This window comes from Myotis daubentonii, chromosome 7 (genome assembly GCF_963259705.1).
Source record: "Myotis daubentonii chromosome 7, mMyoDau2.1, whole genome shotgun sequence".
NCBI lineage: Eukaryota > Metazoa > Chordata > Mammalia > Chiroptera > Vespertilionidae > Myotis > Myotis daubentonii.
Window position 1 is genome coordinate 86,005,815 of NC_081846.1, and position 27,385 is coordinate 86,033,199.

The 27,385-nt window shown below is 45.9% G+C and overlaps 1 protein-coding gene across 1 annotated transcript in view; it reads left to right on the plus strand.

The window, feature by feature from the left end:
• The window catches only part of CFAP221 (cilia and flagella associated protein 221), a 97,548-nt gene that overhangs the window by 60,008 nt on the left and 10,155 nt on the right, over nt 1-27,385 (plus strand). The window contains exons 12-21 of the mRNA XM_059702516.1: nt 308-397; nt 1,667-1,765; nt 3,559-3,664; nt 4,925-5,058; nt 7,749-7,829; nt 14,630-14,737; nt 14,826-14,960; nt 18,384-18,542; nt 19,909-20,000; nt 26,209-26,301. Coding sequence (XP_059558499.1) covers nt 308-397; nt 1,667-1,765; nt 3,559-3,664; nt 4,925-5,058; nt 7,749-7,829; nt 14,630-14,737; nt 14,826-14,960; nt 18,384-18,542; nt 19,909-20,000; nt 26,209-26,301 — 1,097 coding nt within the window. The remainder of the gene's footprint in view (nt 1-307; nt 398-1,666; nt 1,766-3,558; nt 3,665-4,924; nt 5,059-7,748; nt 7,830-14,629; nt 14,738-14,825; nt 14,961-18,383; nt 18,543-19,908; nt 20,001-26,208; nt 26,302-27,385) is intronic.

The window sequence follows — 27,385 nt, forward strand, 5'->3', positions numbered from 1 at the left end:
CCTGTGGTTACATGGTTCCTTAAAATCCTTCCTGTGACTTCTAAATGCCTTGGAAACAATTTCTAGGCACTTTCCTCTAGTTACAAAAAGAAGGTATTAGTTTTGTGCTTCTATAAAAACTTCCTATGTGTAAGCAGTGAGTATAATTACAATGATACCTTTAACCTAGTTATGGCACCACCCCTCCCAACGGAACTTCTTGGGTGGATTTGACCAATTGTCTAATGGGGCTCTAGCAGTTTTAAAAAGAAATGAAGTCGTGTGCATTTGTATTCAATTTTAATATTTTTGATGATTAAAAACCCAGCTAGATAGAGGAGATCCTGTCTTGGAGGAGGAATTTCAGCGACTGACGACGGAAATTAACCAGAAGCGGGTTGTTCACAACCTGGAAGAAGTGGGTAGCTTTCCTTTATTTTGAAACTAACTATTGGCAGCTCTTTAAATGCTCACTTTTAAAAAGCTAAACGATGTTAAATAAATCCTCTTAGCAAGAGATCCTTAATAACCTTTAATATGCTTATGTTTTCAGAGTGCTTTTACTACGTACTCACAGTAAAACATCACAATTCACATACTGTGGCTTCTCCTTCCCACCCTCACTTTCTCCTTCTGTTCTCCTTTGGCATTTCCATCCCCTCTGCTCTCCATGCCGCTGTCGGAAGGTGGGCCTCTGGGCCTCTCTTCATTGGCCCTCCCCTTGGTGGGAAGGGTACAGACAGGAAGCCAGAGCCAGACTTCAGGTCCCAGCTCTACCACAGCTTTGGGACCTTGGAAAAGGCCTCTGGGCCTTGATGCCTTAGTTTCTTCAAATGTCCAATGGGGACAGTAGCCCCTCCACCTGAGTATCCACTGTCCTGATTGAACCCCAATTTTTAATTTTAATGGAAAGATTCTTCCTAATCTCCCACCTTCATCACCCCCACTTTCTTTTCCTGGGTTTGCACATCTGAATTATTTCAACCTCTTTTCTTCTCCCCCACATTTAACCTGGCCACCAAGTCTTGCCAATGGCTCTTCCACAAGGTCATACCCAAGCCCAACCTTCAGATCTCACCCCCACTAATCCAGCAGACTGTCTGTTCATATATCTGTCCCTCTGCCCTCTCCTCTCCAGCCCACTGTATGTGCAATGTGAGACATTCATTTCTGATATATTTTTCTCATTTTATTTCCCTGTTCAAGAATCTACAGTGCCTGAGGCTCTGGCTGGCCTCAGTACACCCTCAGATACCCTGTCCCCTGCATTCACTGACCCAGCACCTCCCACTGCGCCCATGATATACAGGCACTGCTGGTGCTGGGGGAAGGCTGAGCATGGCAGTCCTCCACTGGCATCATACCGTCTGCTCCTCTGCGTCTGGATGCAGTGCCGGCACCCACCACATCTGACTTCATTCTTCTCCCTCAGGGTCACATGTGTGTGCTTGAGCTTCCTGAACTAGACTATAAATTTTTTAAAGCCCAAAACTCCCACTTTTAGACCCAACCCAATAGGCATCCCCTATGATGCTGTGTATACTAAAGCACTTAGTAAATGCTTATTATAAAGCAGAACAAATAAAAAGTAAACTAGTTTGGGGATCAAATGCAAGCATGTTTATTACATGCTTATATTAGGGGTTACATTTTAAATCTGAGATGTGCTTTCATTTTATGTTCACAGAAAAGCAAGAAATTTGAACCTGATTTTGATCCACTTGTTAATAACACTTGGGTCAGCAGGTTCAGGGCACAGAGACGGTTTCAGCAAGCAGCACGCAAGGTAAATCTCAGCACCAGATTGAAATTTTAATTTGCTTAGTCGTCAGCACAAGGAAATCAAACATTGAGTTCTTTTGTAACTGCTTTATTGAGATATAATTTGCATACCATAAAATTTACCTTGTAAAGTGTACAATTCAGTAGTTTTTAGTCTATTCACAGAGTTCTACAACTATCACCACTATCTAATTTTAGAACATTTTTATCGCCACAAAAAGGCACCTGGTTCCCACTAGCGGTCATCTCCATCCCCCGGCCCTGGAAACCACTAATCGACATTCTGTCTCTGTGGATTTGCCTCTTCTGGACATTTCATATAAATGGAATCATACAATGCATGTCCCTTGGCAACTGGCTTCTCTTTAACGTGTTTTCAAGGCTCACCCATGTGGTAACATATACCAGTACTTCATTCCTTTTTATGGATTAACTAGCATTAAATTCGTGCACCGGGGAAGGGTGGTGGGAGTGAGGCGGAGGCGGGCAAAGGTGGGGGGAAATAGGAGCAGAAAGAGGCTTTGCTGTGGGCGTTGCCACACTGCCGTGTGCAGACGATGTTTTGCTGAGTTGTACACTTGAAACCCGTATGTTTTGTAACCAATGTCCACGCAATAAATTCAATAAAAAAAAATAATAATCTCTTGCATAATTATTATCAAGGCTACAAGGCCAGGCTGGATTTCTCTTCGTCTCTTCAACATGTCTCCTTTGGTCCTTGCCCAGGGTCTTTGTACTTGCTGGTTCCTCTGCCCAGAACCTTCTTCCCAGGGTCATTGCCTCCTTATCACTCAAGTCTGAGATCAACCCTCACCCCCTCAGAGTAGCCTTCGCTAATTATTCTTGCAGAATGGCCAGACCACTCCCTTCCCAGCCCCCAGTCATGTCTTCGTGCATTTACTCTCTCTTATTTTCTTCATGGTGTTGATCTTGTTTAAGTGTTTACTGTCATCCATTCCACCCCCCAAGCCCCAGTTTACACACACACGTGGACCATCACCTCTGTGCAGGCTAATATTTGTTCGTTCCCACTGTATTTCCAATGCCTCGCGCAGAACTGGCCACAGAGTAGGCACTTCATAATATCTGTTAAGCCAGGGGTGGGGCATGCCCAGCCCGCGGGCGGTATCAGGGGTGAGTTAATTAAATGTTTGACCAAATACAGCAGGCTAATTTTTAAGATGATAATTATGTATGGCCTATGGATTATGTTACAAATATCCAAATGGCCCTTGGCAGAAAAAAAGGTTCCCCACGCCTGTGTTAAAAGAAAGAATTTTCACAGGATGGAAAGGCGTGTTGGTTACGGAATGAATAATCATTCCAATAACGAGGACAGATTTGCGCGCATCCGCTCCGAAGCCAAAGCACAGCGGTGCGCAGTGAGCATGGCCCACATTCCACAGCCCCATTTCCACAGAATGGTCCCTTCCGTTTGTCCTTCAACTCTGAAAGCAACACCGTGGGAGCATTGCTATTCAGATACACTGGAAAAAGGAAATGTAGAAATAGTCATTGTTTGCACTCTGGAAATATGGGAAAACCGAGTCTCGTAAACTGGGTAAGACAAGGCTAGATGACAGCCTGGTCTCGTTTGTATTCAGGGAAGTCAGCATCATCCTGGTGTTGAATTCCCAGCCTCGGCCTCAGGCAGCAGCTTGCCACTCTCCTGGTGAATTCTGACTTACAGCGGAGGCCTTAGCCCTTAGCTGTGGTTGGGGAAAATGAATTAAATCAAATGACGAAATGAGCATGTGTCAACGACTCGTTTGAAACCCTTATTCTTTCTGATTCTAGATCATGGTTCACCGACGGTTACTTAAAATGCTGGACATCATGCGTTTCATGGACAGAGAGACCATATTAAAGAGGCTCAAGCACAGCAGACAGTCGATAGCACAAGGTGAGATACGGCCGGGAAGTCAGCGATGCTTCGACCAGCCGTCGTCACAGCATGAGGTTTCTTTACAATGAAGTTGGCTGCGTAGAAATACGATGTTTTCATGAATCACACGTATGTTTTCTATGGCTGCTAAACAAGTCACCACAAACGTGTGGCTCAGAACAAACGTGTGGAGGTCAGAAATCTAAAATCGGGGATCCACAGGGCTGGGTCCCTGAGGCGCCAGTGGAGACTGTGTCCCTGGCCTTTCCCGGCTTCCGGAGGCCACCGGCACGCTTGGCTCCTGGCCACTTCCTCACGTCACTGACCTCTTGCCTCTGTCATCACCTCTCCTTCTCTGACTCTGACCCCCTTCTCTCCCTCTTTTATGGATCCTGTGATGACTTTAGGCCAGTGGTTCTCAACCTTCTGGCCCTTTAAATACAGTTCCTCATGTTGTGACCCAACCATAAAATTATTTTCGTTGCTACTTCATAACTGTCATGTTGCTACTGTTATGAATCGTCATGTAAATATCTGACATGCAGGACGGTCTTAGGCGACCCCTGTGAAAGGGTCGTTCGACCGCCAAAGGGGTCGCGACCCACAGGTTGAGAACCGCTGCTTGAGGCCCACCCAGATTACCCAGGACAAACTCCCCATCTCAGTCCAGATCCTTAACTTAATCACGCCTGCAAAGTCCCTGTACCATGTAAGGTCGCCAGAGACTAGGACAGTCAACACGTACACTTGCTGGCTGGTTGGCTGGGTCTGGTTTTATCTCAGCCTAGCATTTACACACACAGTGTTTTACCTCATATTATCTTTGCTATTTTTAAAAAGTTCCAATCCACAGGTGGGCTGGGGCTGTTGGAGGCCCATCCTCATTAGCTCTAGGAGCCCAACAGCCACATCACCATCTCCTTCCAGAAAATGTATTTCCAATCTGTGGCTCAGGTGCAGACCCACAGGCGGGCCTGGTCTCTCCAGCCCTTCTCCCTCCTGAGCCCGAGCCCCTGGACCTGGCTCAGGCTGCCCTGTCCTCCCCAAAAATAAAGTGAAAATAAAATAACATTTTTTATACTTTGGAGCGGGGTGGAGGTAAAGGACAAAGGAGACATTAAAAATGGGAATAAATACATGCACACATAGATACTGTGATTGGAATGGCATGTAGCAGGTACCACATGGTGTGTGACAAATAAGCAACTGAAGATGGGGTTTCACATAGAAATACCTTAGGAGTCTCCCCAAAAGTGCTGTTTTGTTTTTCCCTCATAGAGAAGACTCCCTCCAAATACCATCTGCTGCGGCACAGTCAAGACAATCACTCCAGCTGGGGCTATGTGTCACCCAAGCAAGTGCTGCCCTTCGCCTTCCCATCCCACAGTCCTCCCCAGGGCTTCGATGAGCTGGTGGGTGCTGCTGGGCTGGGGAGGGGCCGGGCTCGGTCAGATGGTTGTTCGGCAGACACCAAGGCAGGCCCTATCGCTGTCTCGGTCCCTTTGCCTCCTCTGAGAGGCTCCCCCGGACTGTGACCAGGGACTGTGGCCAATGGGAAGCCAGGGGTCATGTACCGCCACCGCCTGGCATCCGACACACTTGTGCAGAGCCTCTGAGAGCCGGGCTGGCCCTTTCCAGCCTGGGGCCCAGCAAGAGCACTGAGCGGAGCTTGACAGCCCAGGTTCAGGCCTGAGAGCAGCTGGGCAGACGGAGAGACCCAGAGGACCTGGCCTGGCCCGGGAGGCCGTAGTTTGCCCACGGCTGTCCTAGGAGGAAAAAAAATCTGATTTTCCAGCGAGAACAGATATCTGACACCTAATCACTGATGGCAGAGATCGCCACTGCGCTCATTCCTTTTGAACAGCTCAAAGCTTAGGCATTTCATTTGCTGCTTTAATTAGTTCTACAAAGGCTTCTCTGCTGCTCAGAGCTGATGAGAAGCAGACTGTCCAGCATTCCTGCCTTTAGAGAGGTCTCAAATTCATTTCACAAATACTCTATTTTATCAATTTTAAAATAACTTTTAAAATGTATTTAGCATCTTTGCCCAGCCAACGTGGCTCAGTCATTGAGCATCAACGTAGGAACCAGGAGGACACGGTTCAATTCCCGGTCAGGGCACAAGCCCGGGTAGTGGGCTCAATCCCCAGTGTGGTGGGATGTGCAGTGTGCAGGAGGCAGCCGATCAATGATTCTCTCTCATCAGTGATGTTTCTCTCTCTCTCTCTCTCTCTCTCTCTCTCTCTCCCCCCCCCCCTTCTTCTCAAAAATAACTAAAAATATATTTTTAAAAATATTTAGCATCTTTGAAATTAGGAAGTGTCTTATAATTGACTAGGGGCCCGGTGCACGAAATTCGTGCACTGGGTGTGGGGGGGGGGGGAGGGAGTGTCCCTCAGCCCAGCCTGCCCCCCTCTCACATACTGGGAGCCCTCAGGCATTGACCCCCATCACCCTCCAATCACAGGATCGGCCCCTTGCCCAGGCCTGACGCCTCCGCCAGAGGTGTCAGGCTTGGACAGAGGACCCCCATCTCCCCCCCGATCACTGGCTCTGGCCCCCGCCCAGGCCTGAGGCCTCTGGCCCAGGAATCATGCCTGGGCAGGGGACCCCCATCTCCCTCTGATTGCTTGCTCCACCCCCCGCCCAAGCCTGACACCTCTGACCCAGGCTTCAGGCCTGGGCAAGGGGACCATCATATCCCCCCAATCCCTGGCTCCGCCCCCCACCCAGGCCTGATGCCTCGGCCAGAGGAGTTGACCCTCATCACCCTCCGATCACCAATCACCGGACCGGCCCCTTGACCAGGCCTGAGGCCTCCGGCAGAGGTGTCAGGCCTGGGCAGGGGACCCCCAGATCCCCGCGGTTGCAGGCTCCACCCCTGCCCAGGCCTAACGCCTCTGGCCTAGGCGTCCAGCCCGGGCAGCGGGGACCCGCAGCTGCAGCGGCCCCACGATCGTGGGCTCCGCTTTAGGCCCAGGCAAGGGACCCCTAGCTCCCGGGACTGCCAGCTTCGACCGTGCCCAGCTCCCATCGCTGGCTCCACCCCTACTTCCTGCTATCACTGGCCAGGGCAGCAAAGGCGCCTGATTCTCCGATCATGGCTGGGGGGCAGGGCAAAGGTGGCCCTGGGGCCGCCTTTGCCCTGCCTTCCAGCTCTTAGCTCCCCCCTGGGTTTCCGATCACTGTCAGTGGCAGGGGGCTTCTTCCTGCTTTCCCTTTCGCCTCCCTGCATTGTGCCTACATATGCAAATTAACCACCATCTTGTTGGCAGTTAACTGCCAATCTTAGTTGGCAGTTAATTTGCATATAGCCCTGATTAGCCAATGAAAAGGGTAGCTCGTACGCCAATTACCATTTTTCTCTTTTATTAGTGTTGATGGCATATTAACATGCATCACACTAATTTAACTATGGTGTCTTAGATCAGGTGAAATACCATGTTTATTGAGTGCCATAATACAGAAGGCGCTGTTTCAGATTCTCTAGGTGTCTGAGGCAGCTTGGCCTGCAGGGCGTGGATTGGCAGTGCTTTAGGGATTCGCAGCTGGGCGAGGGTGGTGGGAGCGGGAGCGGGAGCGGGAGTGGACAGAGAGAGAAGCAGCACTGCAGACCTTCTTGACAAAGGCCTCAGCTGAATTCATGAGGAGCTCTGATGCTGAGATAGGGTGAGAGGACCCAGCATTAGACCTGTCGCTGGAGGTGGGCTGCCCTCAGAGGGGCACGTGGCCTTCACTGAGGCAGCGCCTGCAGCCCGGGCAGCTCCTGAAGAGGGCTGACCCCAGAGAGTTGTTTGTATGAACTGGACTCCTAGCAACTGGGGGACTGAACCCTTTGAGCCTAAAGGTGTTCTGGGTGGCACCTTGCAGCATCCACGACAGTAGAAAATGAAAATGAAGAATCACTTCTACTAAGAGACAAGGAGGGAAGGTTGGCCACCGCCACCTCCAGGCCCCACACGTGCAGTAGCGACTGTGGTCGCGGGAAGGGATGCTTTAAGAATAGAGCTGTTCACTTAATGTTCAGAATGTCAGGGCCAGCAGCACAGCCACCGTTGCTTAATGTGGTTATGTGTCAATTCCTTGCATTTTCCCCTTTCAGGCTCCTGGCGGCCTTGGACCTGTCCCAATTAAACCTTCAGACATTCAAGTCAAGCACCATCATTCCTTCTTCAACCTGCAGGTCAGACCGATTACATGGTATCGTTAATTAGGCTCCTTATGACATGAACGAAACATTTGAATTGCATTATTTTAATAGCTTATTTTACTATGGACTGTACTGTGTCACATACTGTGTGTACTTTCCTGTTGTCATTTTATGGTATGTGTGAAGCTAACAGACTTTGTTTTCCTGATGTGGCTTATGGGATCCAGGATCCTTCCTTATTCTGTGGAAATACCATCTATTATGCACCATGAAGGCACACAGGTTAGAAACTTTAAGAAAAAGCACAAGATGAGGTGAACAAAGTTAGTCAGTCCTCCTTGAGTATATATGACCACTTCTGCTTTTGAAAATATAAATATTTTTATTTTTTCAACTATAAAGAAGTATAAAGATAATTCTTTATTGTTGAAAGTATTACATATTCCCCTTTTTCCCCCCATTGACCCCATCCAGCCCGCCATCACCCCCCACCCCAGGCCCTCACTGCCCCACTGTCTGTGCCCATAGGCCATGCATATATTCATATAAGGTCCTTAGCTGATTTCCTCGCACCCACCCACCCTCCCTCGCCTTCTCTCTAAGATTCCCCACTTCCATGCTTCTGTGTCTCTGGATCCACTCCATTCATCAGTTTATTTTGTTACTTAGATTCCACAGATGAGTGCGATCATATGATACTTATCTTTCTCTGACTGACTTATTTCACTTAGCATGATATCCTCCAGGTCCCTTTATTATGACTCAAAGGGTAAGAAATTCTTCTTTTTTGCTGCTGCATAGTATTCCGTGGTATAAATGTACCACAGCTTTTTTATCCGCTCATCTACTGATGGGCACTTGGGCTGTTTCCAGTTCTTAGCTATTATAAATTGTGCTATGAACATAGGGATGCATATATCCTTTCTGATTGGTATTTCTGATTTTTTGGGATATATTCCTAGAAGTGGGATTATTGGGTCAAATGGGATTTCCATTTTTAATTTTTTGAGGAAACTACATACTGTTCTCCATAGTTGTTGCACCAGTCTGCATTCCCACCAGCAGTGAAGGAGGGTTCCTTTTTCTCCACATCCACACCAGCACTTGTCATTTGTTGATTTGTTGATGGTAGCCATTCTGACAGGTGTGAGATGGTACCTCATTGTTGTTTTAATTTGCATCTCTCTGATGATCAGTGACTTTGAGCATTTTTTCATATGTCTCTTAGTCATCTGTACGACCACTTTTGAGAAGTGTCTATTTAGGTCCTTTGCCCATTTTTTAATTGGATTGTTTGTCTTCCTTTTGTTAAGTTGTATGAGTTCCTCATATATTTTAGATATTAACCCTTTATCAGATGTATCTTTTCCAAATATGTTCTCCTATACAGTGTGGTCCCTTTTTGTTTTGTTGATGGTTCCTTTTGCTGTATAGAAGCTTTTTATTTTAATGGTAGTTCCATTTATTTATTTTCTCCTTAAGTTTCCTTTGCCCTATGAGATGTATCCATAAACATATTGCTATGAGAGATGTCTGAGATTTTGCTGCCTATGGTTTCCTCTAGGATTTTTATGGTTTCCTGACTTACATTTAATTCTTTTAATCCATTTTGAGTTTATTCTTGTGTATGGTGTAAGTTGGAGGTCTATTTTCATTTTCTTGCATGTACCTGTTCAATTGTCTCAACACCATTTATTGAAGAGAATTTCTTGACTCCATTGTATGTTCTTGACTCCTTTGTCAAATATTAATTGAGCATAATGGCTTGGGTCGATTTCTGGGGTCTCTGTTCTGTTCCATTGATCGATATGCCTATTATTGTGCCAGTACCAGGCTGTTTAGCTTAGAGTGGTTTGTAGTACAAGTTGATATTTAGTATTGTGATTCCTCCAACTTTGTTTTTCTTCCTCAAGATTGCTGCAGCTATTCAGGGTCTTTTTTTATTCCATATACATTTTTGGAATATTTGTTCTAAATCTGTGAAATATGCCATTGAAATTTTAATAGGGATTGCATTGAATAGATTGCCTTGGGTACTATGGACATTTTAATGATGTTGATTTTGCCAATCCATGAACACAGTATATTCTTCCACTTGTTTATATCTTCTATCTCTTTTTTCAATATCCTGTAGTTTTCCGAGTACAAGTCTTTTGCCTCCTTGGTTTATTACTAAGTATCTTAATATTTTTGTTGCAATGGTAAATGGGATTCTTTGTTTAATTTCTCTTTCTGAGAATTCATTATTGGTGTATAAAAAAGCCATCGATTTTGGGGTGTTGATTTTATATCCTGCTACATTGTCAAATTCATTTATTAAATCTAGTAGTTTCTTGGTAAAGTCTTTAGGGTTATCTATGTACAATATCATGTCATCTGTGAATAGTGAGAGTTTTACTTCCTCCTTTCCAATTTGGATGCCTTTTATGTTTTCTTCTTGTTTGATCACTGCAGCTAGAACTTCCAGAACTATATTGAATAAGAGTGAGGAAAGCAGACATCCCTGTCTTGTTCTTGTTCTTAGGGGAAATGGTTTTAGTTTTGGGGTATTGGGTATGATGTTCGCTGTAGGTTTGTCATATATGGCCTTTATTTGGTTGAGATATTCTCCCTCTATTCCCACTTTGCTGAGAGTTTTTATCAAAAATCGCCTTTGGATTTTGTCGAATTCTTTTTCTGCATCTATTGATATATCATGTGATTTTTGTCTTTCAATTTGTTTGTGTGATCTATCGCATTTATTGATTTGTGAATATTGTATCACCCTGCATCCCTTGAATAAAACACACTTGGTCATGGTGTATGATCCATTTAATATATTTCTGGATCCAATTTGCTAATATTTTGTTGAGCATTTTAGCATCTATGTTCATCAGGGATATTGGCGTGCAATTCTCTTTCTTTGTAGTGTCTTTATCTGGCTTTGGAATTAGGGTAATGCTTGCCTCATATAAAGAGCTTGGAAGTGTTCCTTCCTCTTGGATTTTTAGGGAATAGTTTGAGGAAGATAGGTGTTAGTTCCTCATTGAATGTTGGGTAAAGCTCTCCTGTGAAGCCATCAGGACCAGGACTTTTGTTTGCTAGAAGTTTTTAAATTACTGCTTCTATTTCATGAGTTGCTATTGGCCTATTCAAGTTTTCTGATTCTTCCTGATTCAGTTTTGGGAGTTTGTATGTTTTTTAGGAACTTGTCCATTTCATCCACATTGGCCAGCTTGTTGGCATATAGTTGTTCATAGTATTTTCTTACAATCCTTTATGTTTCTGTGGTGTCAGTGGTTACTTCTTTGTTTTCATTTCTGATTTTATTTATTTGGGTCCTCTCTCTTTGTTTCTTGATGAGTTTGGTTCATCAATTTTGTTTATTGTTTCAAAGATCAGCTCTTGGTTTTCATTGATTTTTGTATTGTTTTTTTGTCTCTATGTTATTTATTTTTGCTCTAATCTTTATTATTTCCTTTCTTCTACTTACTCTAGGTTTTCTTGTTGTTCTGTTTCAAGTTGTAGGGTTAAATAATTTATTGTTGCTTTTTCATGTTTTTTGAGGTGGGCCTGTAGTACTAGGAACTTCCCTCTCAGGACTGCTTTTGCTATGTCCCAGAGATTTTGGGTTGTTGTGTATTCATTTTCATTTGTTTCCAGGAAGTTTTTGATTTCTTTCTTGATCTCATTGGGAACCCACTCATTGTTTAATTACATGCTATTTAGCTTCCATGTGTTTGGATGTTTTGGGTGTTTTTACTGTAGTTGATTTCTAATTTCATTCCACTGTGATCTGAGAAGATGCTTGGTATTATTTCAGTCTTCTTGAACTTGTAGAGACTTGTTTTGTGTCCTAACATGTGGTCTATCTTTGTTAATGATCCATGTGCACTTGAGAAGAATGCATGTTCTGCAGCTTTGGAGTGAAATGTTCTATAAATGTCAATTAAATCCATCTGGTCCAGTGTGTCCTTTACAGTCACTGTTTCCTTGTTAAGTTTTTGTCTGGAAGATCTATCCAGTGAAGTCAGCAGGGTGTTAAAGTCCCTACTATGGCTGTATTATTGTCAATTGTTCCGTTAAAGTCCTCTATAAGATTTTTATATATTTAGGTGCTCCGATACTGTGTGCATATATGTTTACCAGGGATATATCCTCTTGTTAGATCAATCCCTTTAGTATTATGTAGTAACCTTTATTGTCTCTCTCTTTTTTGCCTTTATTGTCTCTGGTGATGGCCTTCATTTTGAAGTCTATTTTGTCATATATGAGTATTGATACTCCAGTTTTTTTGTTCTTTTCCATTTACATGGAAATGTTCTTTCCATCCCTTCTCTCTCATCCTGTGTGGTCTTTTGTTCTGAGGTGGGTCTCTTGTAGAATATATAGTTGGGTATATAGTATATAGTTGGGTCATGTTTTTGTATCAGCTACCCTACACCTTTGATTGGAGCATTTAATCCATTTATATTTAAGGTTATTATTAATACTTACTTATTTATTGCCATTTTAATTCTGTATGCCTAGTTTTCTCTCTCCATTTCTTCTCAGTACAACAGTCTCTTTAGCATTTGTTGTAATGCTGGCTTGGTGGTGATGTATTCCTTTAGCTTTTTTTTTCTGGGAAACTCTTTATTTGACTGTCTATTTTGAATGGTAGCCTTGCTGGATATAGTATCTTGGTTTCAGATCATTGCTTTCCATTACCTTGAGTACTTCATGCCATTTCCTTCTGGCTTGTAGAGTTTCTGATGAGAAATCAGGTGTCTGTCTTATGAGAGCTCCTTATAGGTAACAGTTTGCTTTTCTCTTGCTGTCTTTAAGCTTTTCTCTTGTCTTTAATTTTTGGGATTTTAATTATGATGTGTCTGGGTGTGGGCCTGTTTCGGTTCTTCTTGTTTGGGGTTCTCTGAGCCTCCTGAACTTGTGTGACTTTTTTCTTTACCAAATTAGGGAAGTTTTCTGCTATTATTTCTTCAAGCATGTTCTCTATCCCTTTCTGCTTCTTCTGGCATGCCTGCTATTCGAATATTGGTACGTTTCATGTTGTCCCACAGTTCCTTTAAGCTGTCCTCCTGTTTTTTAACTGTTTTCTCATTTTGGTTCTCTGATTGAGTGATTTTTTTCAACCCTGTCTTCTAATTCACTGATTTGACCCTCACCTTCCTCTAATCTGCTGTGTATTCCTGCCAATGTGTTCTTTATTTGTGCTATGTCATTTTTTTATTTCTGTATTTATAGTTACTATATCATTTCTCATGCTGTTGAGCTTCTTTAGCATCCTTATTCTGAACTCTATATCAGATAAATTTCTTATCTCTATTTCATTTAGCTCTTCTTCTGGATAATTCTCTTGTTCTTTCATTTTTGAGTTGTTTCTTTGTCTCCTCATTTTGACTGCCTGTTTGGATTTGTGACTATGTATTACGTAGATCTGCAATGCCTCTTAATCTCTAGTGCAGGACAGTGTCAAACACTTTTTCTGACTAATTAGATCAGGCAAATACTCAAAGCCTCCAGAGACTGTCTCTGTCTACAGCAGTGGTTCTCAACCTTGGCTGCACATTAGAATCACCTGGAAATATTTTTAAAGTCCTGATTTCTGGGCCTCATCCTCTGGAAATTCTGTTTCTTTGTTATGGGATGGGGCCAAAACATTAGAAACAAAGAAACAGGATTTCCGGAGGATGAAGCCCAGAAATCAGGATTTTAAAAAGATTCCCAGGTGATTCTAATGTGCAGCCAAGGTTGAGAACCACTGGTCTACAGACTTACAGGATTCTATCTTGAATTGCCCTCAGGCAATCATCCACAGGTGTTGCAAGAGGTTTTTTTTTTCAATAGGGTGGGGCAATTGCTTCTGCCTAGAGGGCTAATTGTTATTCTCAGTCTCTTAATGGGCCTCAGCAACTCTGCACTGTGGGGCAAGGTGTTTTCCAATAGGGTGGGTCAACTGTCTTTCCACAGCAAGGCTGCCTGTATAACAAATGTCTGTGTGGGAAAGATGACCTCCGCAGCATGAAGGAATGACAGCACAGGAAACCAGGGTGTCTGCCTTCTGAGCTCTAACCCCAGAGCCCCTGATCCTGCTCACACAGCTCCAGTCCACTCTTCCCTCCCTTTGCTGAAGCGCAAGGTGGTTGGCTCCATAGGGAATTCTGTGCATTGGCCCTTTAAGAGGGTGCCTGAATTTCCAGCTGCTTCTTCCTGACAGACAGCAATCCTGCTGCTTTTCACAGCCAGGTATTATGTGGGTACCCTTCTCAGCTCTGGTGCTCCCTGCTAGGGGAGCCCAGGTTGAGGATTAGACCCCAGAGTTCTCAGTGACAAACCCCTCCCCCCAATCTGAGATATGTTTCTAAAACTTCAGTTGCTGTCTGTGGGAGCCCAGCCAGCCCTTTCATGCCTCCACCCCTCCTACCAGTCTCTATGTGGTCTCCACTTTCAGTCCACAGTTAACAGGGTTCTCTCCAGCAAGTCTTCCATTGATTATTAAGGAACTTTTTCTGTGTTTCAGTTGTAATTCCAGTTTGGTCATAGGAGAATGTCTGTGCAGCATCCACTTATTCCACCATCATTTTTAATCCTCCCCTGAAAATATAAATATTTTTTATTACTAATCAGTAGTTGAGGTCTTTCTAAGCATGTGACACTGAAGGGTACTTGTGGGGACTGGCACCAAGTCACCCAGCACAGTGAAATGAACCATTGCCACAATCTTGTGGCAACAGCATGGAGCTTGTTTTCTTTTACCACCAGGCAGCTCAGAAGTGTTATTGTTGAGAGTAGACACCATTAAATGGTCACAAATTTTTAGGAATATTGAATCAGTCATCTTGTTTCACCACCAGGTTCCTCAATTGTACAAAATTAGGGGGTACCAGCCATTCTCTGTTCAGTTGTCTTCAGCAAGTTACAGACCTCAAAAGCTTGCTCGAACCCTGAAGCAAGGAGCTGAGGTAACACATCCTCCCTTTGGGAATTTGCCCTCACCTTTCCCCTCTTGTCCCAGCATTAAGACTCACACTGCTCTTGGTCCTTGCACAGGATGAAGCTACCACCGTGATAGCCCTGCCAAAGCAGGACGTCACCCCTCAGTCCCCTGGCAAGATCTCAATCTTGAACATGAAGCCACCCAAGGCCTTAGCTGTGTCTCCAGATTATGACCCACTTTACATCTTTGTAAGTGACCATTGGCTGAAGTCTTTTGTTCTGTGTTCCTTTATTTCAGCAGTTGCTTTATAAGAAAACAGATGTATTAATTGGGAATATTTTTACCTCTTTGGAATGTCAAGGTTTAAAAAATATGTCATCTTCAAAATTGCTTGCTTGGAGAATATCAATGCTTCTGTCTTTTAGTAATCCCAGCATTTATTTTTATAACAATAGCTTTGTGATCTTTTCTAATTATATATCATATATAATATACTAGAGGCCCGATGCACGAAATTCGTGCAAGGGGCTTGGCCCTCACAGCCCCGGCTTTGTCTGGACAGTCGTCCGGAAGGTTGTTCGGCTGTCTGGTCTAATTAGCATATTACGCTTTTATTATAGATTACATGTATATACATGCGCACACACATAATGTTTTAAAAAAGAGAAAGAAAAATCACAACAGAAAAAGAAAGTAAAATTACCCCAAATCCCATCATTCAATGTTGGCTCCTATTCCACCCTTGGGCAGTGCATCGCTGCCATACTCATGCCTCTGCCTACCAGCTTTCTCTGTCCTACTTTGTTTCTGTGGCTGCACATGCTTACCCACCAGAAGCACCCTAACCATGCCACTTCCTGCTCATTAGTCTTCATGGACCCTGCTTTTCTACCAAATTAAGCAGACACTCCTGGAACTGTGAGGCCAGTCATAATCCCCAGCCCTGTGCGTCCCTGTCCCCCAACACAAATCCCTGCCAAACTCTATGTCCCTCCCATCACCAGGTCTTTGCTCATTCTGGCCTGCGCTCATGGGGTTCTCTCTCCGACTCCACATTTCCAGCTGCCTAAGTCCCATCCAGACAGGAAATCTGATGAAGTTCTACGCCATGATGGCATCACATACACACAGAGAACAGGGGGCCTCAATCGCCACTTGAGAAAGTCCCCTTTGTGAGAATCTCCGTGTGGGCAGAGGTGCTAATGGTCACACCCCAGGGCACCCAGCCAGTTGGTGGGGAGCTGGGATGCCGCCTGCCTGTCTCCTGCCTGTTCCGAGGGCTCCCCTCAGAGCGGTGCTGCTTCTCTGTGGAGAGCTGTGGTGTTGGCCGTGCTCTGGCATTTTCTTATTGTCTCGTGGGTTGAGGAGAATGCTCCTCAGAGACATGGAATCTTAGAACTAGAATAACCTCGCAGGACATTTAACTCAGTGATTTTCAAATGTCCTTTAGTACCAGAAGCCTCTCAACAGCTGAAATTTTACAGAGAAAGGCAAAATGTAAAACAGATAAAGCTCTGGTTGCTCGGATGGCAGTGGGGCAGGGGCTCTCTGAGGGGCCATCCCAGCAAAGCCCTGGGGTCCCCCCCGCAGCAAGGTCTGAACAACCAGTGTTTGTTCCCCAGACCCCCCCACTGCCATCTTCTCATTGTTTTCAAAGTGAGAACACTGCTCTGACCGGTTTGGCTCAGTGGATAGAGCGTTGGCCTGCGGACTGAAGGGTCCCGGGTTTGATTCCGGTCAAGGGCATGTACCTTGGTTGCGGGCACATCCCCCAGTGGGAGGTGTGCAGGAGGCAGCTGATTGATGTTTCTCTTTCATCAATGTTTCTAACTCTCCATCCTTCTCCCTTCCCCTCTGTAAAAAATCAATACAATCTATTTTTAATAAATAAATAAATAAATAAAAGTGAGAACACTGGTCTGGAAGAACTGAGGGATTTTCCAGTCATACTAAACTTCCTTAGAAAACATCAGTAGTTATTTATTAATTTATTAATTCCACTAATACTTAGGGTGTGCCTGCTATGCATAGGATAGGAGCCCAAGTAAAGGAGCAATTCATCCAAGAGGCACAACAGCCCTAAATATCTACCCACCTAATGCCAGAGCTTCAAACTCATGCAGCAAAAACTGATTGAACCACAAAGGGAAAAGTAGACAAATCCACAATTATAGTTAGTGACTTAAACACCCCTCTCTCACAAACAAGGCTCAATGAAATGGTAAAGATTCAAATTAAAGGAAGTATTTTTTTCTGACTTGGATAGATTAAGTCAGAAATAAATAGCATAAAAATATCTAGAATATCCCCCCCCCCCAAATTTGGTAGCTAAATTATATACTGTAAAATAGCCAAAAGGCCAAATAAGAAGTCAAAAGAAATTACAAGGTATTTTTAACTGAATGAAAATGAAAACATAACACAACAATTTTGTGGGAAATTTATAACACTATTCACCTACATTAAAAAATGAGTTCAGGCAAGACCCCTCTTCCGTCTTTCTCCCTGGCCCTCTGCAGCAGCTTGCAGAGCTTGACTGGACCATTCAATGCCGGCACCACACTAGGCTCTCCTTCCCCCACTTCTATGCCTCCCTGGTCGGCTGCAGTTCCCTTAAATCAGTGGTTCTCAACCTTCTGGCCCTTTAAATACAGTTCCTCATGTTGTGACCCAACCATAAAATTATTTTCATTGCTCCTTCATAACTGTAATGTTGCTACTGTTATGAATCATAATGTAAATATCTGATATGCAGGATGGACTTAGGCGACCCCTGTGAAAGGGTCGTTCAACTGCCAAAGGGGTTGCAGCCCACAGGTTGAGAACCGCTGCCTTAAATTGAGAGACATTTGTTTCTTGGCAATGAGATTGGGTTTCTACAAGCCATGTGTTTTGTTGTGATTTTTTTTTAATGTTTTAGAAAATTATACATACAAACAAATAGAACAAACTAGTTCTCAACCTACTACTTCTTAAACATCTGAAATTAAACAACTGTGAAGGGGCAACAGCTATGTTGTTGTTTGCGACAAGAATGGAGTTGTTGTTAGAAAATCCTGGAAGGGTCACTGCAAGGCTCGATGTTCTCATGCTGTGGTATAATTGCTCTGTGCCTCCATTAGTTCTGCTGGAAAACTAATAAAAAGCAGGCTCTTCCCTAGAACCAGATACTACCTCTACTGGAGCCTTCCTCAATTAAAAACATCACCCAAACAGTGTTAAATGCTGACATTTCCTGAGAGAGCAAATGGCACCCTCTTTGCCTTCTTTTCGAAGTAGTTTTTCAAAAGCTACTTCTGTTTTCAAAGCCAGAAGCTTACTTGCTTTTTAAAACCACTTTGCTTATTTAATAAATCCCCCTAATTCATTGAATTAAGAAACAAATACTTTAAGCCGTTTTAAGCTGTGATTTCAGTTGTACTTGTTTCCATGTGATGAGCTGAGTGCAGCCATGTGGTATGTCATGCCGGAAGAGGGACACTGATGAATGGCTGACATTTGGGACTGCCGGTGTGAAGACACCTGCTCTCCTGCTCCTCCCCAGAGGCGCTGCCACGGAGACCCTGTTAGTGCGAGTGGAAGCCACCAAGAGCAGTAGCAGCGCCTGCCCTCCGCCTGGCTCATAGGCCAGTAAACAAACGAGAATCGTTTTCTCTCTCTCTCTCCTGCAGAATCCCAACCCAGGATTATTTGCTGTGAAGCACCCTCTGACCTACACAGAAACCTTGATAGATTACTATCTGTGCACTCACCCCAAGTACAAGTTCACCAAGGAGTCCCACAGCGGGTCCAGCATTCCTCTCACCCAGAAACAGTTTCTCCATCACACGGTAATGCCGTCCCCAGGCTCGCTGGCAGAGCACGCCTGGGGCTGCAGGGAAGGGCGGGGAACAGGGATGGAGGGGCACCACTGGAATTGAGACAAAGAAGGCTTGCAGCCACAGCTGAGGAACGAGAAAGCTAACAACGATGGCTATGTGCACTCTCGCACTGACAGCCCTCCAGAGGTCGGGGGGCTGGGGGGGGGGGGGACTCACCCACTCTGGCCCCATCCAGACCCACCTCTCCCGCTGCAAGTTGCCCTTTTTCAATACTCACACTCTCTCTCTCTTTTTCCCTTGAAGATGACACCTCCTATGCATTTTTATTCCTATTTCAACCCCGCAAAAACCATCACATGGCAGGCATAACCCCATGGCCTGATTGCCTCTTTCTTTGTCCCCAGCAAGTGTAGAAACCTCAGAATGGACAAGGTGCTGGTATGGCAAATGCACTCTAAGGAAGAGGCTCCAAAGAATTCCTTCTTCCCCCCGATAACCAACCCGAATATCCAGTGACATCTCTTGGGAGTTGCCCTCAGGACCTTTACACTCAATAAATCCCTAACTCGGGTCATTATCGATGCCCTACTGTTGCCAACTACACCTCAAACAGCTCCTCCTCCGGCCTTACCTTTTTGTTCTGTGATTTGTGCAATGGCCCATGTGATCCTTGATCCCTGCCTCTCCCTCAAATACCTACCATCACTGGGTTCTACCAGTCTGCCTCAAACAGCTTTTGAATCTCCCTCTACACCCCCGCGGCCACCACTGTGCTGTCAGCCCTCTCTAGAGAACTTCCTTCAATACGCATCCCTCCAATCACGTTGTTTGTTAAGTTGAACTCTCTCTGCGGTCCTGCTACCCATGAGACTAGCTCCAAGCTCATTAGCTTGGCCCTTGGGCCTTTCATAACCAGCCTGCCTCTCCAGACATATTCCCTTCAGCCCTCACACTCAGCCCAGCGGGCGCCCTCCTGACAACACCCCCCTGCACCTCCCTGCCTAGATGCCCTTTGATGAACCACCAGCCTCTTTGACTGTGGCTTCAGCACCATAGTCACCATAACCAAGCAGATGGTAAGGCCACATCTGCCCTCCCCCAGGCCCTGCTGAATCATGATGTGCCTAATGAATCAGGGGAAGGAACGCTCCGTTGGCCCCATGTTAATTGTGTGCTGCATTGTTGAATGCCTTTTGCTGGAGCACTTGTCTTTTAGCTTCATACAAATTCAATCAAACTGAATGAAATTATAAATTTTGGAATTAAGATTTAAGCATAAACTATAGTCAATTGAATGAAATGAAAGTCCTTCCTAGGCTTTGCCTCACCAAACAGTTCCTTTACATGCAGTGCCCTGTGCCGGCTTCCATTCCAGGACATTATACCCGGAATAATGCACTGGAAGAGGTTCCAGCCCCTGGTTCTCGCATCTCTGCCCGACACCTCCAAGATAGAGACAACACAGAGGTAAGCACAGCTCATGTCTCACGGAGGCTGTGGTCCCAAAATGTGACATGCCAATTAGTGTCAGGTTATGCTTTCTTAATTCATGAGGGAAGTTTGCTAGTCACAGAAAAAGATGATGTACACTGATTTTCAAATTTTGAATTAAGATACACTTTAAAAACAACTAGTGTCAGAGGTGACTAGTTGGCCATCCTATCTAATAAAAGAGAAACATGGTAATTAGCCATACCTCTGCTACCCTTTCCATTGGCTAATCAGGGTGATATGCAAATTAACTGCCAGCCAAGATGACGGCCGGCAGCCAGGCAGCTTGAAGCGAACATGAGGCTTGCTTGCTTCAGTGACAGAGGACTCCAATGTTCCCCGCCTGCCACTGCCGGCCTCTGAGCTTGCAGTTTGAAACATTGTTACAAATATAGAAGCTAAACAAAACCCCAGAAACCTGCTTTCAGCCAGCCCGGATCTCAGAGCTGGAGTTGAAATAATGTTTTGATTATAGAACCCAAACAAACCAGATACCTGCTTTCAGCAGCCGAGGCCTCAGAGCTGGAGCCAAGCCTCAGAGCTAAAGCTGGCCCAGAATAAAAAAAGAAAAAAGAAAAAAAGGAGCGGTTGGGAGCTTCAGTCACCCGCCATCCTGAAAACAGCCCTCAGCCTCTCACCCAGACTGGCCAGGCACCCCAGTGGGGACCTCCACCCTGATCCAGGACACCCTTCAGGGCAAACCAGCCAGCCCCCACCCATGCACCAGGCCTCTATCCTATATAGTAAAAGGGTAATATGCCTCCCAGCACCGGGATCAGCGGAGCTGCGAGGCCTCCCGGCACCGGGATCAGTGTGACAGGGGGCAGCACCCAAACCCCCTGATTGGCCCTGCTCTGTGTGTGACAGGGGGCGGGGCCACAACCTCCCTATCCGCCCTGCTCTGTTTGTGACAGGGGAAAGCACCCCAACTCCCTGATCAGCCCTGCTCTGTGCCTGATAGGGGGGAGCTCCCCAACCCCCTGATCGCCCTGTGGCTCTGTGTGTGACAGGGTGCGGAGCCCCAACCCCCTGATCGGCCCTGCTCTGTGTGTGACCGGGGGCGGTGCCCCAACTCCCCTATCGGCCCTACTCTTTGAGTGACAGGGGGAGCTCCTCAGCCCCCTGATCGGCCCTGCTCTGTGCATGACAGGGGGGAGCTCCCCAACCCCCTGATGGGCCCTGCTCTGTGCGTGACAGGGTACGGAGCCCCAACCCCCCTGATGGGCCCTGCTCTGTGCGTGACAGGGGCTGGCGCCACAACCTCCCCCTCAACCCTGCCTTGAGTGTGACAGGCGGCGGTGCCCCAACCCCCCAATTGGCCCTACCCTTAGCATGACTGAGGGTGGCATCACAACCTACCGATCCGCCCTGCTCTGTGCATGACAGGGGGCGGCGCCCCAACTCCCCAATCAGCCCTGCTCTGAGCCCGACCAGGGGCTGCACCTAGGGATTGGGCCTGCCCTCTGCCACCCAGGAGCAGGCCTAAGCCAGCAGGGCATTATCTCCCAAGGGGTCCCAGACTATGAGAGGGCACAGGCCGGGCTGAGGGACCCCCCCCCCCTCGAGTGCACAAATTTTTGTGCACCGGGCCTCTAGTCCTATATAATAAAAGTCTAATATGCTAAGTGTCTGACCATTCGACCAGTTGGTATAATGCACATTGACCACTAGGGGGCGGACACTCGACCAGTACGTTAGCTTGCTGCTGGGGCCCAGCCAATTGGGATGGGTGAGACAGGCTGGACATGCCCTGGAGCCCTCCCATGGTCCCTTCCTGGCCCCGATTGTGCACCAGTGGGGTCCCTCAACCTGGCCTGCCCCCTCTCACAATCCAGGACCTCTCAGGGGATGTCAGAGATCCTGATCCCACAGGCCAAAGCAAGGGACCCCACTGGTGCACAAATCTGTGCACTGGGCCTCTGTATTTTAATAAAAGTGAACAACCAATCCATACATGAAATATTCATGGTTAGTTTTTCACATTTTAAAATTGCCAAGATGAGCCTTCTACACCATTCCAGTCCGGTTCCAAAGGATCCACGTTTCCCTCATGCCACAGCCTGTGAGAGAGCCACAGCAAGGCCCACAGTAATCATCATGTAGAGGCATAGCTCAGCTCCGGATTCAGCCTATCACTCAGCTCCAGAAGCCGAATGGGGAGATGAGAATATTGTTGGACCAAAGAAATTTAGAGTCACCCTCCTTGTCCAATCTGCTTATATAACACCTCTTCAAAGCCCTGAGATACCAAACAAGAAGCCTGCTGCCTTTTCCTTAAGGCTCTGCCTGATCAAGAACCCACTTCTGAAACCTTGAATTTGCATCTTCAGCTCATTATCCTTATAAACATAGTTAAATAAGTTGTTGGTGAGTAAATTTGACTAGTATCCTGAAATGATTGTTGTCACCTTATGTTCAAATCCTTGCTTCAGAATGAGGCCCACCCAAGGCGACAGAGCCGTGCCATGGTGCCAGGAGTGGTCAGGTGACCGAGCTCTGCCACCACAGGATCAGCGGGGACCTTTGCCCCCGGCTCCCCACAGTGTGTCCAGTCCCTCCCCCTCAGCAGAATGCCTCCCGCGGCTGTAACTCAGCCACGCCCCCGGCCACCTCCGAGCCCAGCCCTCCTGTCCAGAGGGGGGGATTGGAACTGTGGCAAGACCCTTCTCAGCCTTGACATTTTCGTTTAGGAGGAGGAGGAGAGCTAAGCCAGGGTGCAGCAACCTCAGTGTACCACCGTCCACCGCCCCTCCCCGGGGCCGGAGCAGCGAGTTGAAATCCAGTGTGTGACTCCAGAACGCTTCATTCACTTCTTCCTTCTCGCCTGCGGAAAAGCTTTTCCTGAATTAAGGAAAATCCAGACTTGCTTCCAGAGATTTTCCGAATACCATCCCTTTGGGGTTTCTCCTTAGTGCTTCTCTACTCCTCCTCCCACCTGGAGAGTAACATGACGCCAAGCATAGGACATGTAGGACTTCAAAAACAGTCGTTCTTTTTCTCTGCATTTATTCATACCTCATCCACCCCACTGCCATCTCAAAATAAACTAAGCATCTCTGTTCTTCACTTAAGCATATCTCCAAAACCCCAAATCTCCATAATGGCAGTGACGCTGCAGACAGAACAATGTTTTGGCGTCTGAGAGACCTGCTCCATTACTTGCTAGCTGTCACCAGCTCTATGTCCTTGGGCGAGTTACTTGTTACTGAAGCACTTTGTGCAACAGTTTCCCCGCCTGTGAAACAGCAATGGCGATGGCATCCTCACCCCACTGCTGTGCGGATTAAAGTGAAATGATGATGTGATGCATTAGCACCATCCTATATAATAAAAGACTAATATGCAAATTGTCCCCTCGACCAGGAGTTCAACTGGGAGTTCGACCAGGGAGCGGGGCTGGGCAACCACCCGAGGCCCTTATCCCCAGCCAGGGCGGGCCAGCCAGAACCTACCTGTGCATGAATTCGTGCACCAGTCCTCTAGTCTTCAATAACTTCCTGCTCTTCTACCTTCCATACCCACCCACTACAGCTTGCAATCCCCCTGTTTCCACCAGATGGCGACAGTCTGCCACCACCTGACCACCTCATTTTGCTGTGGGGTGAGGACACTTCAAACTTACCCTTATAATTCGTAAATATAGCTGGTGTGGGGTAGTCAGGAGACTGACTAAGTGAGATGAGAAATGGTGAGAGGTAGAGACTGCCCTGTCCACCAACTGGCCCCACGCACAGGCCTCCAGAAAGAAGGGGGGGAAATCTCCCGAGGCTGTTCTTTCTAAAGCAGTCAGAATGCAGTTACCTGGGGCTTGAATTAACCATGAGTTAAACACGAATTCTACGTGAACTAGAGAAAAGTCCCCGACCATGAGTTGTCACTTTCAGCTTCTGGGTCTGAGTGCTCTGTTGGGCCAGATTGTTTCCAAATAAACTGTAATTGGTAACAGATTATAAAATCAAAAGAGGATTCTATATTTCCTTATCCTGGATTTTCATGATACAAGATTCTAGATCAGGGAGTTGTTGTTGTTTTTATTTCTAATAGGAGTTATAAAATAATAATGGCATTTCTTTTTAAATTCCTACCAATCCATTAATGATACTTCAACTTTGCAACCATTTTGCTTGAATAAATTAACCTATTACTTATGAGGCGTTTCCCTTGTGTTTTTTCCCCTGAGAGTTACCTAGTTACCTATTTGCTGTTAAACCCTGTGATATAGTTAGTGTTTATTCCAAGTCATTTTGGTATTCAGAATAATCAAAACACCTCAACTTGGTTTTACTCTTTAATAAATTTAGAGAGAATTTGTTGAATATCTAGGACTTTCATAAAGTCGACGGCAACTGAATGAGTTATCTAATCCAGTGCCCAGACTTCTGGGTTTTATAGGAGAGTGAAATGGCCTGAGGAATTTGGGGACTGCTTTAGCATTGTCAGCATTTACTTTGCCAAGTAAGGCATTAAAACAAGCAAAGCAGAGCAAAACACCCATCCACCCTCTGTCGTTGCCATTACTTCAGTTTCAGAAGAACAAAAAGTAAGAGGAGCCCTGGCTGGTGTGCTCAGTGGCCAGAACACCTACCTGGGCACTGAAGGGCCGCGGGTTTGATTTCCCGTCAAGGGCACATACCTGGGTTGCAGGTTCGATCCAGGCTGAATATTGGAGGCAGCCAGTTAATGTGTCTCTCTCCCATTGATGTTTCTCTCTCCCTCCCTCCCTCCTGTCCACTCTCTCTGAAAAGCAATGGGAAAAAAAATCCTCAGGTGAGGATTAACAACAACAACAACAAAAAGTTAGAGGAACATAGTCTCAAAACTTTAAAAGCGGGTAATCAGGGAAAGCACGCGGCGGTTGCCATTCCGTCTTCCCAGTGCTGCCTGCTTTGGAGATAGTCCGGGCTTGCAGCTGCTGGGCCCTCTTCCGGGCAGGACCCCCCGACTGCCCCTGGGAGGCCCAGCGCGCTGGCAGCTAGAGCCTGCACTCGGCCACGGTCAGGCAGCAAGCCACTGCCTGGGTTCCTTTCAGTGAGGAAGGACGTGAAAGCCAATATCGGGCGCTCCCTGTACTCCTTGCCCCTGGGGGGCTTCTTTCTTGGCCTCTTCAGCAGATAAGCCAGGGTGTGTCAGTAGGGAACACACACACACACACACACACACACACACACACACACACGTACATACCAAAACACATGCACACACACATAGTGTGTACATGTGTGCGTATACATGTGCACATGAACACAGGTACATATACATATACAGTGTATATATCAGAAATCATGACTTCACACCAGCGCTTATACAAATTCTCTACCCACAGAGTATTGCCTCCTTCCCCCGCTCGTATTTGTATGTTCCTTCTCTCACTGTGGGAACCCTGGCTCCTAACACGGGTACTTGCTCAGTTTTACAGCACATCTAAACTCATCTCAGAATCACCGCACCTGTAACCACTTTAATAAGCAAGCACAATAGAGTTCGGATTTATTTGTAGTTTTCCCCTATCCCCACCACATTCAAAGCAGGAAGTATATAGTCAGGCACTGTGTTTGTAAATTGCTTGGATGACTTCTCCTTCCCACCTCCCTTCCTTCCCTTTTTTCCCCCTTTCTCTTTCTCTTCCTCCCTCTCTTTCTCTTCTGTCCCTCCAGTGCGGCTATGGAATTCATGTGAAACATTATTTGTCTCCGTTTGCTTTCCGTTTAGGGCTTTTTCTTTCCTTTCTTATAGATTTAATGTCATTGTTTTATGTGTAGAGCAACGGCATGCTTTCCAAACTCAGAAGGACAGGAAAGGCACAGGGAGCAATGTCACACCCTCCCGTCCCTCCTCCCAACCAGCTTGGCTTCTAACTTATCCACCCTTAGTTTCTCTTTATAATGCTAAGCAGAATATATGTGTTTTCCTCACTTTCCCTTCTTTCTTATACCAAAAAAAAAAAAAATCTATGTTTCTGAACCCTGGGAAATGTCTTATTTGGCAACATATTCTTGGATTTGACTGGGACCTGTCACGCCCCGCCTTTGCCCCTAGGAAAATGTCAGTGGGATTTCGGGAGCGCGGGAGGACAGAATGGTAAAGGCCTCCGCGGGGGTACAACAAAAGTGCTTTAGGAAATTACGCAAAGACCCCAAGACTGCTAACGTGATCGTTTACCTTTGCTTGTGTGATTTTCCCACAGCTGTGACTCCCTCAGTTCAGTTATGCTCCCTATAGACGTCCCTGCGACTCTTAAAGCCTTACCAGAAGAAGACAGACTGGATACAGTCGAACGGTACAGTCTTCACCTTTGTCTCTTGTGTAGTCTGTTTTCCACAATTATGCTGGATGCTGCGAGAGATTTCAGAGGAGCATTCAGTGCCTGAGCTTGCAACCCAAATGAGACCAGGCTCACAGCCAGCCGAACCCCTAAGTAGTTAAGATGTTAAATTCATTGCAGGGGATAACAGTCTCTAGGGCTCAAATGTGCTGATCTGTAGGTGTCTGGGAGCTCAAGGGAGGGGAGAGCAGAGGCAGTGTGGGTGGGTGGGAAGACTTCAGTGGTTGTGTAGACTTGGGTCAGTACTTGAATGACAGGTAGGACTTGGAGAGGGATAAAAAAACAGGCCCGAAACCAAGGCACTTACATTTAATTTCACTGATAAGCATCCAACAGCCAGCGGAAATATGTCCTTGAAGCTCCTATCACTGTGCCCACTTAAGCATTTTTTTTAATATATATTTTATTGATTTTTTACAGAGAGGAAGGAAGAGAGATAGAGAGTTAGAAACATCGATGAGAGAGAAACATCAATCAGCTGCCTCCTGCACATCTCCCACCAGGGATGTGCCCACAACCCAGGTACATGCCCTTGACCGGAATCGAACCTGGGACCTTTCAGTCCGCAGGCTGACGCTCTATCCACTGAGCCAAACCAGTTTTGGCGCACTTAAGCATTTTTATATGTAAATAATCAATTAGTGAAATGCCCAGTATCTGAGACATAGCTGATCTCCTGTCATCAGTTTTACTGATGTGTAAACAAAGTTTTACTGTGACATAACCACACCCATTTATTTGAGTATTTTCTACTTCCTTTCATGCTACAAAAGCAGAGTTGGCAATTACACAAGAGACTGTGTGACCTGCAAGCCCTTTACAGAAAAAGCCTGCTGAATCCGGCCTAAGGGATAGCAGACCACAGATAACACTAGGCTCTTTCCCTTTCATTTCTTCTTTCACCCATAAATTATTTATAAACATATTGTTTAATTTTTCAAACAGTTGTGGATTTTTTTTAGTTATCTTCTGTGCAGTTGAAATCTATTCAAATTCCATTGTGGGCAGAGATTGTACTCTGAATGACTTCAATCTTTGG